Raw genomic sequence first — 18,088 nt, forward strand, 5'->3', positions numbered from 1 at the left:
TTTGCATCATTAACTTTAAATAAACTCACTAGTCTATCATAGATTTCATTGGAGGTGTCTAGTTCAGAGATGTAGGCCACCAAGCGCTTGTTGATAGAGTCCCAAATGATCTTCTTTGCTTTAATTTCTCCGTTCTTCCATTTGTTCCTGGCAGCAAGAGGTGCATTTGATGGAGGCTCAACAATATTGCCTCTCACATGATCCAACACTCCTTGATCCTCAAGGGTTAGATTGATAGACATGTTCCGTCCTTGATAGTCAGCTTTCTCATGAAGCTTGTCTTCGGCAGGAAAGAGTGTTGAGGACCCCATAGTTCTTTTAGGATAGCCTTGCCAATCTTCTCTTCGGTGATTGCTCTTGCTCTTGCTTGGGCTTTGTCTTAACCTCAGCTCTGATTCCATTTTAAGTTATGGTATGTTCTATGCTTATAACAATTTACTTCTTTTCTTTATTATATTCCACAGATTAACAATCACATGTACATAAAGTAAAGTGTGGATAGAACATTAAACGACCGACAAAAAACAAGCCAAGACCAGAAACACAAGATGTGGTGGCTAGCCAGGGAAAAACCCCACAATGTGTGGGGAAACCCTTTGATCAAATATTCTTTTATCTTCAATAATTCAGCAGAGAGAAATAGTACAATAAATCTGATTCATATCAGTAGTAGCAAACCCCAGATCAGCAGCATCAACATTAGCGGCTTCATTATCAAACTAGGGCAGACGATATCTCACAAACCGACCGTCAGATCGGCTTGATTCCACCACCAAAAGTTGCGGCTTCTAAAGGAGGTTTAGATGAACCTACACCATAGTTCAGATGAGGAGATCTTCTAGTCCACATAGGTCAATCTTTACTTCTGCAGTTGCAACTTTAGTTTCGGCAGCTTCCGGCTTCAAACTAGGGCAATCGATACCTTGCAAACCGTCCGTCAGATTGACTTGATTCCACCACCAAAAGTTGCAGCTTTCAGAGGAGACCCAGATGGACCTATAGTGCAGTTCAGATGAGAAGATATTCTAGTCCATGCAGGTCAATCTTTACTTCTGCAGTTGTAGCTTCAGTTTCAACAGATTCCGGCTTCACATGTGTGAGGGAGAGACCCTTTCCTGCGCAGTAGAGAAAAGACTCTTTTTTGCACAGTAGAGAGAGAGATGTGATGAGATGAGTGAGTCCAAATGAGGAAAAGTCCTCTTGTATTTATACACAATGTTGGTGTTTGAATAGATGTGATTGTTGGGCTTATGAGCCTACATGAGTTGTAGGCCGGCTTGATAATAATTCCATAATCAAAATAAATTCATATCTCCATGAATACTTATCGGAATCGGATGATATTTATATCAATCCTACACCTCTCGATGAGAGGAATCTAATAAAAATATTATCAGCCATGAATAAGATGCCCACATGAAGTTTTTCCCTAGTTTCCAATTTTAACAGTGGTGTGTTTCTCAAGGCAAACAACACTCTCCCTGTGGCGGTGCGACTGGTGGTGGTGGTGTTGGCTATATGCCTCGAAAATGAGGACGTGCCTAAAGGGGGGGGTAGTGGGGGGGTATCGGCCCATGGATGGATGAACGCCAATAGCATGGAGAGGCCAGTTTGGACTCTGAGTCGACTAAGAGCCGCCATTCCAATGCAGACATATCCATGTCCCTAGGTCACTCCCTGGGTACGTTGAAGCTACGGTCACCGTGGAGGCCATCGCGGCCCAACTGAAAAATATCCAGCTCAACATGGAAACATTAAAGGAACATAGGTATGATGACATGATTGAATTGGTTGCTCATATCAATGACCTCCATCATATGTAGAATGAGATCCTTGACTCTGTAGAAGGCTTTTGATGGCAGCTTTAGCACACAAATGACCATCTTTGTGCCCTGGAGACTCAGGTGGAACACATAGACTATCACACACATGAGCGGGATGCGTTCTTTGTTGCTCCTCCTACGTTTCCCCCCAACCCCCTCCTTAATGTGTATTTCTGAGAGATGTATTTTTGCTCCTTTTGTGGCAATAACCAATGACACCGGTTGTCTTGACTTCTCTTCAGGCTTCTTACTATTCAAAGCAAGGCCTGTGTTAGCTCTCAAGCTTGTGACACAGTATCTTGTTGGAGTCGTGATGCATTTTATTGACAGTTATGCTATGATAATATTGTTGATCAGTGGTTGTCATTGATGTCAACCCAAGCAGCACCAGGGGCTACCTCGATCTTGCATGGGAATTTTGATTTGACAACTCATATTATTTTGCATCAAAGTTATTCTCGATGGATTCTACTCATTGAGATGTTTCCGTTGATATATGGTACGCCTCCCAGTTCTTCATGATTTGAGAGTAATTTGCATTTGGAGTCGGAAACCCCCATTAGTGGGCTAAAACCCTAGAGTTTGAGACATCACCTTATTCCCAAACGATTTTCAATATATGATAGGTGTTCTTACCGTAATCTCACCTCGCATAAGTTGAATAAATTGAAAATATAGTAAACCAATCATTGACTTTACTCTAGGGTAGGACCATATGCACTAAGCCAGTTATTGATTTCAAATTCTTAATGGAATTGGAATTTTTTCTATATAAATATTAATAAGGGGTAGTAATTAATTAAATTAAGGATATTTATTATTATTTAAGTAATAAGTATTAAGAGTTTTATTAAAGCTATTTTTAAAGTATTTAGTATTTATTAAGAATCACTAAGTTATTAAAATATGAGACCTTTGGATTACATGGCACATTTAAAATAATTTTTTAAATTTTTAAATTCCTAATATGCCTCCCTAACGTCTACCTCATAAAGTTCTCTAATGTTCATATTTACAAGCCCCTTCCAATTAAACTGTAGTCTATAAAAGAGATAATATACATCATTCTCTATCAATGTACTTTTATATGACTCATCCGTAATATTACTTCTGATTTTTTTTTTCAGTCATCCCTAAGGAAGTAACGCAGATCATTAGTAAGGGACAGGGTTTGATCTCTTTTGAAAGTTTAATTTTGCTAAAGATTTGTTTGAGTGCAGGACATCAACCTTATGAAAATGACACAGAAGTGAGGGCTTATTACATTTTTTTTCTAATTATTTTCGGTCATCCCTAAGGAAGTAATGCAAATCATTAGTAAGGGACAGGGTTTGATCTCTTTTGAAAATTTAATTTTGCTAGAGACTCGTTTGAGTGCAGGACATCAGCCTTATGAAAATGACACAAAAGTGAGGGCTTATTACATTATTTTTTGGATCTGGTGATTCGTTGGATATGTTGTTCTGAAGTTTGATGGGTAAGGCCACAGGCTTGTTTTAGCCATAATCCTTTCAAAAGGGTGTTTCTCATCTGCGGCTACAAGAGAGAAGCTTCATTAAGGTAGTGAGGTAGCATAAGCGTCTCATTTGCTGCCACAAGAGACACATTTTCTTAAGGTAGTCTCGGTGACAAATATTAGCAAGGTCCTTTTTATACAGTCCACATGATCATCAAAAACCTTACCCTACAGTGAAGCAGTCAAATAAAAGAAAAGGAGAACTACAACACTAAATAGTGGCACGAGTACATGACAATTTCATTTACAAATTGTTTCATCGTTAAGGATAGCAAAAGAGCAGTAAGGGTTGTGTGTTCAAGCATCAAGACTTCAAGGTGACAAAGACAACATTGCAGTACATTCTTCCTGCATCAAGGTAAGTCAAGGAAGAGGACAAAAAGGTGCTTGGGACATTAGCAAAACATCAAAGACAATAGTCTTTTGAAGCGTTTTAAGCCTTGCAATTTAAAAGTATATCTACGATGCATTCAAAAGATCACTGCAGCTAGCAAGGACCATACATCAACAAGGGTAAGTCTGCTACAACAAGGTATGTCCATTCAGTGTTTATATTTTGAATTTTGAATTTCTCTCTGACAAATGTTTTGCAGGACAGTGTAAGTATTTTGTTTGTGTATTGGTTTGGGTCTTGTTTTTTAACACATGTGCAGGAAGGAGGACACTCTAAGACAATTTGGACACATATTAGAAGAACGTGCAGTACCAAGATACCATAATGTGAAGCAATCAAAATAGTGCATCAGTAGCTACAAGTGATCCAAGAAGTAGTATTAAGTGTCAGGTCTTATCAAAAGTCATTATTGTAAAGGATCATCATTGTAAAAGAGTCATCATTGAAAGAGTCATTATTGTAATAGAGTCAATCTGCCTAGAGTCGAAAAGGCATTGTTGGGAGGTATAGGAGTCTCTGTTGGGATGATGTCATGGTTGGGTTGCAGGTCATAGTGTGATTGGGTGTTTGGTCAAAATCATTGTAAATCACATTGTATTGTGGATCATTGTCCCTGGTACGGGAATCCACATTCTTGTCTCATTGCAGTCAGTACAGGGTGGTAGAGAGGTGCTAGGAAGGTGCATGAATTCGCCTACAGGTTGGAGCCTCTGAACACTTTAGGGTGGTAGGTTGGTCTAGGATGTTGGGGCATCCATTCAGTTGACTATTGAAGAAACTAGGGCGTTGGGGCATCCTTCCAGTGGGAGTTGGAGAAGAATGCTTTTCTAGAATTCTAGGAAGTGGTATCTTTCATTACAGTTGGGGTTGGAGATTAAAGAATTTATTAGAAAAACGTTCAGTGGTTTTTTACCCGGAGGGGGTTTTCCACCTAAAATTCTTGTGCCTATTGTGTTCTATTGTTTACTATTTTTACTGCATAAACATTAATAATAATTGAAGATTAACTAATGCTCTGAAAGATTTAAAAAGTGCTAATTGCTAAGGAATACTGATTCACCCCCCCTCTCAGTGTTTCCAACAAATATAATGCACGTTTTTTGACTGAAAAAATATATATATATATAAATTAAATAAATATTATTATTAATGATATAGAAAGTTCAAATTCCTAAACATATTATTACAATATAATTCAAATTTAAAATTAAAATTAACAATGAAAAATATAGTTAATGTAGAAATAATTAATGAAAATATATTATAATGGAAGAAATAATTTATTAGATAATTGGCTATTGGAGAGTTTAAAATGGGAATAAATGAAAATGAACCCTTTTTTTTCTCAACCAGAAAAAACCAACAATGTTGTATTAATATATAATTGTTTACATAATCCATAAGTTTGTATGTCCCCATCAAAATATCAACATATCTTAGAGTGATTACATTTCAAAACCAACAAAAACCCACACACATCCAATCATGCTTCAGAGGTAACATAAAATATGTATATGTGAGCATCATGTCAGATATACATATATTGTATGTGTTGAGTAACCTAACATAGAAAAAACATGTAATCAATTAACCAAAAATAACATATATCCATCAAAATCTAGTGTTCACAAGGCATTAAACCGATCCAAGAGAAATATGTATATACCATGGATAAAATAATCTCCTGTAATTTCTTCAGTAATGTCGTTAGAGGCGTTTGTTATTTTCCCACAATTCTTAACAAACTTGCGATAATACTGTGTCACCCCAAGAAATCCTAAAAAATGCTTTAGGGTTGCGGGGATTTTCCATTCCTTAATGGGTTTAATCTTGTTAGGTTCTACCTTAACACCCTCGTGAGATACAATATGACCCAAATATTCCACCTTTTGTACTCCAAAGAAACATTTGGAGGTTTTTGCATATAATTGTTTCTCCTCTAATAGTTTGAGCACCCTGTCAACATGTTGAACATAATCCTTCCAAGACTTGTTGTAGATTATTATATCATCAAAAAATACTAACATAAATTTTCTAGGGAAGGGTTTGAAAATGGAATTCATAGAACCTTGAAATGAGGAAGGTGAATTAGTAAGGCCAAAAGGCATGAAAAAAATATCATAATGACCTTCATGAGTTCTCAATGTTGTTTTTAGAATGTCTTTAGTCTTCATTCTAATTTGATGATATCTTGAACGAAGAACTAGCGTGGTGAAGTAAATTTATCCATGTAGTTCATCCAACAATTCATCAATGACAGGAATGGGAAATTTATCTTTAATAGTGAGCTTGTTGATCTCCCTATAATCTAGACACATACGCCGTGATCCATCCTTCTTGTGCGCCAATACTACTGGAGCAAGCAAATAACTTTGACTAGGTTGAATTATACCGACCTCTAGCATTTCTGCAACCATGCGTTCAATTTCACTCTTTTGAGCATAGGGATATCTATAAAGATAATGTTTAGAGGAACAATGCCCAGAATCAAGTGAATAACATGTCATAATCACGAATAAGTGAGAGGCCTTTGGGAGTCTCAAATACCATGGAATGATTGTCCAAGACTTTTTGGAGATCTGGAGAAATATTTTTTTTGATGTTTGAGCCTCTAGTGAGCATAATTGTGAAATTATGCCCTGTTTTTATTTCTTCAAAAGCGTTGTCATGCCATTAGATCTAATTATCTTCCCTAGTTTCCCTGTGATACCCCTTAATTCAATTTCCTTTCCTTTCCAAAAAAATTCAAGAAAAGTTCTTGAAAATTAAAAGTTATTGTCCCCAAATATTGTAACCATTAGACTCCTAATACAACATCAACACCACCCATTGGAATGGAAAACATTAGAATATTCAATACATATTCCCCTATGGTTAGCTTGATATTATGGCACTTTCCAAAGAAATTTATAGTTCCTCCATTTGCAACCATCACTTGACACTCTGGTGCTTGATATAGAAAGTAGTTCAATTCCTTGGTTATCTTACAATGAATAAAATTATGTGTACTACTTGAATCAATTAGCACTATTACACTTTTCTTATTGATATATCCTTCTATCTTGAGAGTTTGAGGAGCGGTAATTCCCGCTAATGAATTACAAGATATGGCCAGATTCATTTCTTCTTTCTCTAGCATTGGTTCCTAGTGTATATCCTATTCTTTTGATGTTTCTTATTCCTTTTTTTCCTCCTCTTCACAATCTATGTAAAATAATTTATTCTCAACTCACTATGACCTTTAGTGTATTTGCTATCACAACTATAACAAAACCCTTTTGCTATTTTTTTCTCCAATTATTGTGGTGTCAACCTCGTAGGTTGTGGAAGACTAGTAGCAACAACACTTCCATCTTTATAGTTGTGAGTGGTAGACTTCCTTGTTGCCATAATTTTTCTTTCAACTTTTCTTGCCACCCTGAATGCATTCTCCAATGAATCAGGTTACCAAAGGTGAACCTCATGTTGGATGTTATCCTTTAAAGTCCCTATGAAGACATTAATCCTATGCTCCTCTAGAATATCAGTTACCTTGATATTCATTTTTTGGAATTTCACAATGTGCTCTACCATTGAATCCTTTTGTTTGAGATTTATCAATTGGCTAAAGAAGGTGTTGCTATGTGTATCCTCATAATGTGCTATCATTTCCTCCGTAAAAATTGACCAAGTGACAAGTGGTTTACGAGAACAAAGCCATCGATACCGTACAAACTGATCGAGTTCTAAATATAAAGATGCAATACAAACGTTTTGTGATGGTTGCACATCATGTAGATTAAAATATTGCTCCATCTGTAGTATCCATGTTACTGGATCCTTTTCATTAAACTTCCTCATATCAATATTTGAGATGTGGTTGGTTTTCGACCCAAATTTAGAGTGTCTAAAATCAGGATTAACATTCCTTTTATTCTCATCATGAATTTCATGGAATACCTTGTCGCCATTAGGAAGCATTTCTTGTAGCAACTTTGTCAAACCTTCCTTCAATCTTTCCATTTATGCTTTTAAACCAGCCTTCAAACCTTCCATTTTTGTTTCTAAACCATCCTTCAAACCTTCCATGTCCCTTTTTATTTTTGACTCTAAACCATCTATGTTAACATTCATCATTGCTCCCAGTTCATTTTTTATTACTCTTTGTGAGAGTGAAATTTGTTGCACTTGATCTCGTAATTTTGATATATCATGTTGCATTTCTTCTTCTTCTTCATGCGTCGTATTAGAGATTTCTGGTTTCTTATTGGGTGTATCCATTTTTTTGTTGCAAGGCATATTGCAAATAATGATATATATTCTTCATTATGCCCTTTGAATCACTTCAAACGGATTTTTCAAACAAAATTTATGTAAATTTAAAAAATACACACTTTTTTTGCTTTTTTTGGGAGCTTGATCTTGAAACTGTTGTACCTATGTAATTTCAGCTCTCAAGGCATTAAATTCGGTCATATAGTACCACACCGAGTCTTCTTTATAATTCCACAAGTCAGACGAAGATTAGATTATTCAATATAAAACTATGCCAAATCTCCCATGATGACCTGATTATGGACTGGCTCAGTTGATCAAACTTGTGTGGGATGTCACATGTCCCTTTTTCAAACTTCAACAATAAAATTGATACATGAAAAACTACAGTCTGTGAACTTTTAGTATTTTTTTATGGAATTCAAATCCAATTCTTGAAACAAAAATTATGATGATTTTCCCGAGGTCACATATTTGAGATTGAATTCTAGTGCATTCAAGAACCCCAACTTCTTCAGACCATATCTCATAAAATATAGTGAACCAAAATCTGAAATTTCTACACAAAGTTCAACAATATTTCTTCTCCATATGGTCGAAATTTTAGCTTCTGAAGCTTCGTAGAAAAAAATTATAGTGAAAATGCCAAGATTACATGTTTGAAGCAACATAACCTTAGAGTCCAAAGCTCTGATACCAAATGTTATGCAAGTCGCTCACAAAACAAAAGAAAATATAGACCAACTACTTAAAAATTAGTCTTTTCAAGGGGGAAACCTCCTTTACATTACATAAATGAACAATTCTTCAATGATACAAATGACAACGCCTCCTTGGTATATATATGAGTCTAAGGGGTCACAATATAATCAGAGCCTGCATAACAATAACAATAACAATGTAAGGGCACAACTATAACAATAATGGACTTCTATGAGACACAAGAATAACAATATGGGGTCTACATGGACATAACAATAACAATAGGGGGCTACACTAAAAATCTAGGGACTTAACATGACCCAAGAGAAATCTGCAGATACCATGGAGAAAATACTCTTGTGTCAATGACCTAAAAAGACGACACTGCCAAATCTAGAGAATAGCAAAAATAATGATCATAACCGTGATATAGAATGACTACCTCTAGAAAGTGATCAACTGACACCATACACTGAATGAAATCATGTATAAGAAAATTTACCTGTCCACTATATAATGTTGTTTGGATATAATGAATAATATATCTCACCAAATGGGAGCTTGAGTCCATCTTTTGAAAGCCTATAACAACTGTGTTTAATTCCTAGTGTGCAAGAGTAAATGTCAACTCCCTAAAATGATCAATAATCACCTAGATTCTCCTTATCCAATTGATTAAAAGAGGCAGATTGAATGATGTAATTTTTGAGGCCCATTCCACCACCCTGAAATGATTAATAATCACCTGGATTCTCCTCATCCAATTGATTAAAAGAGGCAGATTGAATGACATATTTTTTAGGCTCATTCCACCACTGCCTTAGAGTCCGCAAATACCTCCAACTTCTTAATATCAAGCCTTCGAGCACAAAATAATATGCCCCAAAGAGCTAAGACCTCTATGCAGGTGTTTGATCACGTGTCTCCATTCCAACTGAAATGATACTGTGTACCAAAATATAAAAAAGGATATGCACAACATCCACACATCTTATCCAGATATAAAAAATATATGCACAACATCCACACATCTTATCCTTTACAGCTTTGTCAAAGACCCATATGTGAGATAGATAATAGAATGATATGTCTCACTGATGTAACTTTACCTTTATATAAAATTAAAAAGTTTTTTTTTTTAAATCTGATTATTAAAAATATTTATTTAAAAAAAAATTATAAATTCAAATTAATAAAAATAATGTATTACTTCTTAACTTTGTATTAAAAAAACAAAAAAATATGAATTTAATTTGATATTAAAAAATTGTAATAATAAATAAAAAGTTACCCACTTTGTAAGCAAGTTTGATCTAATCGAATTTTACTCTTTTTTTCACTTTATTAATCCATTTTTACTTTTCTTTCACTTTGATTATGAAATTCGATCAGAATTATAAAAAAACTAGAATGTGCATCTAAATGCAACAAATATGCAACATTCGATCAGAATTATAAAAAAACTAGGATGTGCATCTAAATGCAACAAATATGCAACATCTCCACATTCTATGTATATATTCTAACAATAAATTTTTTTTATTTTTTTTTAGGATAATTGGTAACTAGTGAGAGTTATCCAACAATACACTCTTACACAACAGTACTCTCACTGTTATTGAGATTTGAAGCTTGAAAATGAACCTAACTTAAGAGAGTTTTGTTTTTGTTAAGGGGCTAATCATTAAAAGTATGTACTTCTTATGGATTCAAATTCAGAGGGATACGAAGAAGTTACTAATTCAAATTAAAATGGATAAAATGTATATACACTTAACTTTCTATTATTAAAAAAATTAATATACCAATTTAATGTTTAATTTATTTTAATATTAAATATACCAATGTAATGTTCAATTTATTAATTAAGAATTAGTTATTGTAAAAATGAACATCAATTTAAAAAAAGTAAAAAAAAAAAATTATAAATTCAAATTAAAAAAATATATAAATATTTTAACTTTGTATTATTAAAATAAATTAAATATATTAATTTAATATCTAACTTATTTTAGTATTAAATACACCAATTTAATATTTAATTTACCAACTAAAAATTAATCAATATAATAAATATTAAATACACTAATTTAATTTTTAACTACCAACTAAAAATTAATCAATATGATACACAATTAAGTACACCAAATGCGGCCTGGAGTATGCCGTAAAACTGCTTCTGCTTGGCTAAGAGCTCGTCTTCCTCGGACGTAAGGAAACAGGTTAACGGCCCAAGACCCAGAGGCATCTGGCAGGAGTGAAAGCCTGCGCCCTTACGGACCACCAGCGGGTTATTACAGGTGGCGTGGTTTTCCTTGATAACAGTGATGAGTCAAACCGACATTCGCGGATAGCAGCCAGAGATGGCTGTCCTCACTATTGGTTTGACACCTGAGTTTGATAGGTTTTGCCACCTTCGAAAAAAAATAAAATTAAGTACACCAAATATGCATCAACACGTCCATGCATATATTCCAACGATACTCATAAACAACACTACTCTCGCACTTATTGGGATTTGAAGCTTGCTCCACGGTTGGGTTGGTCAATTTGTCCACTAGTAGCATGTGTCGTCTTCCATTATTAGCTGAAACAATGCTGCGGTTAAATCTAACTTGCTATTGCATTAAATTGTAAAGCTAGAATAGAATAAGGATATAGGGGTAAAGGAATTTTTAAAAAGGGAGGTAAAAAATAGTTCAGAATTTTTTTTTACAATAATCGTGTTTGAATTATGTTTTTAGGTTGGAAATGGATAAAATATACGGTTGTAATTTAAATTTACAAAAATTTCTATCACATTTATCAAAATTTTACCAGAATTTCAAAGATTTTCAAAATAAAAAACAATTTATTAAACTAGCGCCATAAAATACATCTCAACAAATACAGTAATAATAAAAAGTACTCTGGTAAAGCCCATTCCTTCCATCTTATCAGAATATTTCCATTCCTTCCATCTTATCAGAATATTTCCATGATTTTCAGGGGAAGAAACAATCGGTTCAGACTACAGCCATAAAATACATCACAACGGGTACAGTAATGATAAAAAGTAGTCTGGTGAAGCCCATTCCTTCCATAAATGCATGCTTACCTCACGTGCAACGAACTTTATGAATCTGAGACTTGTGAGATTGCATCAGGATATGCATTGACGAACTTTACGAATTTGTGACTTGTGAGTTCAGGATATGCATTGATATAAAGTATCAAAATTTTGTGTGGGTCAACACAGTATGATGTAAGAGCCAAACAGTACACAAAATAATTGTCGAACGGAATAAGACCTGCAAACAACAGTGAATTGGATTTGGACGGTTTGAAGATTATAAATTCATGTATGTTTGCATCGATATCAGTGATTTATATGTTTTTATGTTTTTTTTTTTTTTTTTTGGGGTCTAACAGGTTTAGATTCTTCAAGATTAGTACAAATTTAAGTTATAAATTTTCACAATTTTAATGCCAAACTGCTAAATCTATATATATAATAAAAAAATATAAAAACAAAATTTAAGATTCCATATAAAAAATTCACCAAATTTTGACCAAACCCCCATAACATACAAATATTCACAGTGCACACAATGGCTTTGCAAAAACCAGTTCAGGATGGGAATCTTGAAAGGGTATTTTTAACGTTGAATTGAAACGATAACCAAATTTTGACCAAACCCCCATAACATACAAATATTCACAGTGCACACAATGGCTTTGCAAAAACCAGTTCAGGATGGGAATCTTGAAAGGGCATTTTTAACGTTGAATTGAAACGATAGTAACACAAAAGTCTCTGAACATGATTACTAACACAATTGTGTACAGTTCATGCACATATTCTTGATATACAAGAGGGAACCGGCTGCAACTCCACGGAAATATTCTTTAGACACAAGATGAAACTGGGTGCATATCAGGTCCGACTCTGAGTGTCAATGGAATTCCAGCCATCAGGCAGCGACGATGTGACTGTAACTTGGAAGATGCGCTGGCCGGGCCCCTGACAATATACGCCTCCGCTCCTTGTCTGTCTACATTGAAGGGCGTGCTAAATTCGAAAGGAATGATAAAAGTTAGTAAAAAAAATTCAGCGACGGTTCACAAGAAATTTAGTGGAACTGTGGAAGTTCACCGTGTTCAATTCTGAGGGCAACCAGTCACATTTCAACTTTAAAAATCCAACACGTTTCGGAACTCGACCCCACTCTGCCCAGAAAGATACGGTTGCTGTCGATTCAGCTCTGGATTAAACATGGGTTCACTCTGCCCTAGACATTGGGTTTGCGGAGACTTCTGCAGAGAAGACGACAACTTCCTCAATGCCAGGGTGATCAGGGGGTTATGCATTGCACTGTAACTATTCCCAACAACTTCATACATTTTTGATGAAATTTTGATTTCGATTTTCAAAAGCAGGCACACTTCTCCACAACATACAGCCATCCCCTATTTCTTTTATTCTCCACTCGCCACTTTGCACACGCCATGTCTCTATATATCCGCACGGTGCATGATGTATACTGAGTCTATATTCTTGCATGTAATGCTTATGTGTGCTTGTTCTGGAGTTTCGAGGAAGGAAGAATATAGTATCCCATTGATTCACAGGTTTGGTTTCTGAATTCTTCCATGTTTCTGAGATGATAATGTAACATATGTGCCTTTATATTTTATGTTGTTGAATGGGTATGGGATTTTACTTGGAGGAATTGCTGCTGTGTCCTGTTCTTCTGAGCATAATGCAACCAACACCACCTCCTTTTTATATGGTATGCTGTTAAATGGATATAAACTTTTCTTAGAGGAATTGGTGCTATGTTCCTCTGCAATTAGTTAGTTATCAAAAATTTATAAATATATTGTCATTTTAGGGTTTTCCATTATGTTTTGTGCTATATCCATATGTAGAAACCTGAAACCTTCTGCTTAGCATCTGCCTGAGGAATGTGATCTTGATGTCCCTAACATGTGTAGTCATATGAATAACTTGCTGGGTTTATCCATATTTCTGGTCTGAACGTGTTCCCAAAAGTCTATTTATGTAGTCATAGGAATAACTTGTTGGGTTTATCCATGCTCCTGGGCTCAAGATGTTCCCAAAAGCTTATTTGCTGCCATTCACCAGTGAAAGCTTAGCAATAATTCCTTTTTCTTTTAGATTGATATCAACATTTCCAAAATAATGTGCAAGTAATTTGAAAACGTGTATAATGTAGTATTTATGATTCTGAATAATGAAAGAGACTCAAATGAACACAGAGACCTTATGAAGAAATAATAAAGAACAGAGTATACTTGCTGTCACACAATACTTCGGATTAAAACAGCAAAGATGAAATTTGAAAGATAAACATAAGCAGAAACTATTAATCTTATAAACTGATAAGAAGAGAAACTGGGTTTCCTGTTTTGTAAACTTGTGTGGTTTCTGATAGATTTAGTGGATGTTTAACAGCCTCGAGGTCACTCTGTAGCCTTTCGCTTATTGAACCACACAATGGCCTGTAGCTCCATTGCTTTGCAGTTAGCGATTATGCAACTTGAGCCCATCTATTATTGAGAGGGATGCATGCAAAATTAACAATGAGTGATGTGTGAACTGGAGAAATGAAAATTTTACTAGCATGTCATAACATAGAAAAGGCTTTATAAGACACAGAACATCGAATTCATCCCTTGGTTTCACAATCTTTCGTGTGGGTTTTGAGTTCCATTCCCCTTCAACGTTCCCAAGCTATAGCAAGTCTAGTATGCAAACTAGCAGAAGCTGACAAAACTGATGATTGTTGGTACTTTGCCCAAGACCATGCTTTGGTCTTTTACTTCAGAATTAAATCCTTGTGTAAAAAAGGTTTCAAGTTCCATTATTTCTTTATATTTCACTGTAAGATGTTTCAGAATTCCATATCCCTTGAAATTTCCATGCTGTGGCAAGTAGTTTCATTGCCGTTGTAAATTCCATGCTGTAGCAAGTCCATCATTCAATTAGCGCTATTTGAATGATCACAAAATTAGTGATAATGGGTATTTTTCAAGGGAACTTTACCACATACCTCAGTTTGCTCAATCGGTGGAGGAGGCTTATCTAAGTGTAAGAGCTTTCTAATTCGGATCTTTGAGCAATATATTATCTATTTCATGTGGAAGGGATTTACAGATCCATTCCCCCTAGTACTTGTACCTTACAGAATACCCAAGTTTGGTCTTCTGGTTAAGTATCCATAGCCATGTGTAAGAGGCTTAGAATTCCAAAATTCTTCAACATATCCAAAAATATTGTTGTTTATATTTATAGTTATTAAAGGGATGGGCAAGTTGCAGAACGTGACTTGGACAACTGTGTTATGTAAATCAGCATCTTGTTTTTCTTCCACATTCTTGAGTTTCTTCATTTCTTAAATGAAGATTTTCTTTCGTTGGCCAAGCAATGCTATTTATGCAAATGATTTACCAGATTCTTACTTTCTCTGTCATTTATGTAAATGATTTACCAGATTCTTACTTCTTCTTGGTATATGTATTTGTTGATATTTTGTTTCTGACATATAGGTTCCTTTTACATTTCATCATCACATGTTCCTCTGTCTACGCCTGTCTTCTAACATCTTAAGAAAATTCCTTCATTTATGCTCTTACTTTCATTTCCTGTTTCACTTTTTAGTTGATGTAAATTGATTTGAGCCAGGGCTTCTCTTCTGATAGAGATTAGATTGCTTTGTGATCAGTCTGTGATTTATGATAGTTTCTGAGCAACTCTGAATCCACCACTCTAAAACAGGACACTCCTTTTGTATCAATGGTGTGGGAAGATGCACCTAACAATGGAAACAAACTAACTCTGCCCCTTTCTCTGCAATACTACTAGTGCCTCCAATATCTCAAATAAGTTCAATATTGTTAAAATGGTAAGGCAGATTCAACAATTTATATGCCGAGTCTTATTCTGTGAATGTAGTTTATTCATAATCCATCGACCAATGACATTTTTCGGAGTTTGAGATCCATTTTGTGGGACATACTTTGTTTGTATTCTTCTGGGGTCTTAAAACAACGTTCACTGGAAAATTGCTCGTTTACGTCATTTGCTGTCTATACCCCCACTTGGATACTTTTGATTAGCCTAAACCAGAAGCTTCAGCTATCGAGGCTTCTAAATATCCAACTTTTATAGGTGCCATGTTGCAGGTTATAGTTACAATCGTTTCTCTTTTGATCTCAGAGACATAAAATTGTCAAATAACAGACAGGAAAAATATTGTGTGTTATGAGTGTGTCTTCAGCTCTTTGAGGCGCGAGACTGATTATGAAGTCAAATGCTGCTCATGGTGTTGCAAAACAGGTTTGCAAATCCAGCTCATTTTAATTAGTTCACTTATTGGCATCTTATTGGCCTATTTGGCCTTTTGCAGGAAGCAAGGCTGAAATCATTGGTAAAACTACGCTTCAGAAAGTGGCAATATGGATGGGAGGCTTGATGAGAGTGCTGATCCAAGCATGCCAACTTCCACAAAGAAGTGCCGCCGCCGGCAGAAGCCAGACACAGCTATGGATGGGAACCTTGATAAAAGCACCGGCCTAAGCATGCCAACTTCTACAAAGAAGCGTCGACACAAGCGTAAGCATGAGACAATTCTTTTACCGGCAGAAATTGCAGCTCTTGGTGTTCCTTCCTCCTTTGACAATAAATCACAAAATCCAAATAATGAAAATGGGGACAATTCATCGGCTGCTCTGGGTGTCGATTCTCTGATTGGACAAACTGTCCATGGAATACTCGATGGATCATTTCCTGCGGGATATCTCATTACTGTTAGGATTGGAGGAAGTGATACACTTCTCAAAGGAGCTGTATTTGGGCCTGGCGTTAAAATGCCACGTCCACAAATAAACGTAAACCTTGCTGCAACAAAAGTAAAACATGAAATTACAGACGTGAATACTGGTTTTTCTTCACAGCCATCTTCACCTCCACCACGAACTCCAGTTACCTTGTCAGAGGTATATGAGCCAGCTCCTGTTATCAAAACCACAGCAAAGCCAGAGGTATATGAGCCAGGTCCTGTTATCAAAACCACAGCAAAGCCAACGGTCGTGACAGAGGTGGAAATAGCCTCTGAAAACAAACCTGAAAATCTTCGTCTTCACCAGCAGCATGAATTTTTGGGTGGAGAGAACGCTCATAATGAAGATCTTCGTCTTCCCCAGCAGCATGGATTTTTAGGTGGAGAGAACGATGTTAGTGAGATGCTGGAATCTGTTACTCAGGATTACAAATTGGAATCTGCTACTCAGAATTACAAACTTGAAATTTGTGATCCTGTGGCGGCAATGCAGGCTGCCTTATATAACAGAGTTGAACTTGTACAAAATTATACTTACACACCACTACAACCAGAATAGAAGTGTTACTACCCAAACTAAAGTCTTTTCTTGATCGACTCTATTACTGTATATAACAGGTCTTTTTTCCTTTTGTTTTTTGTTAAACTTGTGACCTTGAAGAACTGAAGAACTGATCTTTCAAGATCAATAGTGTGGAGAAGTATGACGTTACAAGAAATGCGTTGCAATTTGTCCCTTTTAAAATCAAATGCAGGACAAGTAACGATGTTATGTTATAAGTTATGTGTTGCAATACCAATCAGTCTCACTTTTGAAAAATATTGTTGGGATATTTCTAGTAAAATTTCATCCCAATTTTAACAGGCTATTACTCTGAAAACGCCAGAGCCAGAAATGTTTCAAAGACTACGAAGGATGCATTTCTTTTTTTTTAATAAATTATATTCATCTATCTGACCAGCGACCACAGTTATTAGTGTTATTTGCCACTGCATACCGCGTAAATATAGTTACCGTTTTCATATAGAAGTTTTCAATTTATTATTTAAAGATTTAAGATTTAAAGAGCTTCTGTTACTTCTGACACCAGAAGTCTTCATTAAAGAGCTAACGGGTTTTGTGCCATATAGAATGCTGCATCTGTTGCCAGGGATTATAATCCTTGCAAGATTGTGTCTCGATTGTCAGATGAGGACCGGCCACAAAGTCATTTATAGTTGGTTGTGGTTTCACAAATTCACAAACACTCATGCAGTGCCAGGGATAAATACGCGGGCGAGAAGAATTTTTTGCTGTGTGGCTTTATATTATCATTCAATGAACTGTATTAATTTATTATACAGTGGATGGAGGCGAAGACAAGTTACAATGGCTGAGGTGTGCGACCCTGCCATATCTCTGAATATTTTTCCAAAATATGATTTAATATTCCCGAGAATCCAAATAGAATATTTGGGAAATCCGATGGACATGAGTGCCATCAGCCAAGTCAATTATTTTGTTTGGTAAAATATTTTGGAATCTGCGATCTTTCATACTAGAATATTTGGGAAT

At 35.5% G+C, this 18,088-nt stretch overlaps 1 protein-coding gene across 2 annotated transcripts; it reads left to right on the forward strand.

Annotated features, from left to right (window-relative positions):
- Positions 1-12,593: 12,593 nt before the first annotated feature.
- Positions 12,594-17,313, forward strand: LOC149260004 (uncharacterized). Of its 2 annotated transcripts, none has more exons than XM_089419536.1 (2): positions 12,594-13,300; positions 16,102-17,313. In XM_089419536.1, the coding sequence occupies exon 2, from the start codon at positions 16,151-16,153 to the stop codon at positions 17,090-17,092; it is 942 nt and encodes a 313-aa protein (XP_089275662.1). In that variant the 5' UTR covers positions 12,594-13,300; positions 16,102-16,150; the 3' UTR covers positions 17,093-17,313. The 2 variants fall into 2 exon arrangements, with proteins under 2 accessions (XP_089275662.1, XP_089275669.1); XM_089419543.1 differs by lacking the exon at positions 12,594-13,300 and adding an exon at positions 13,315-13,461.
- The last annotated feature ends 775 nt before the right edge of the window (positions 17,314-18,088 follow it).

Source organism: Pinus tabuliformis, chromosome 6 (assembly GCF_031772625.1).
Source record: "Pinus tabuliformis cultivar Carrire ecotype Pingquan chromosome 6, CPIR1, whole genome shotgun sequence".
Lineage (NCBI taxonomy): Eukaryota > Viridiplantae > Streptophyta > Pinopsida > Pinales > Pinaceae > Pinus > Pinus tabuliformis.

What these genes read in the sequence shown, in the direction of transcription:
- LOC149260004 (XM_089419536.1), top strand. Translation starts at nt 16,151, where the DNA reads ATGGATGGGAGGCTTGATGAGAGTGCTGATCCAAGCATGCCAACTTCC.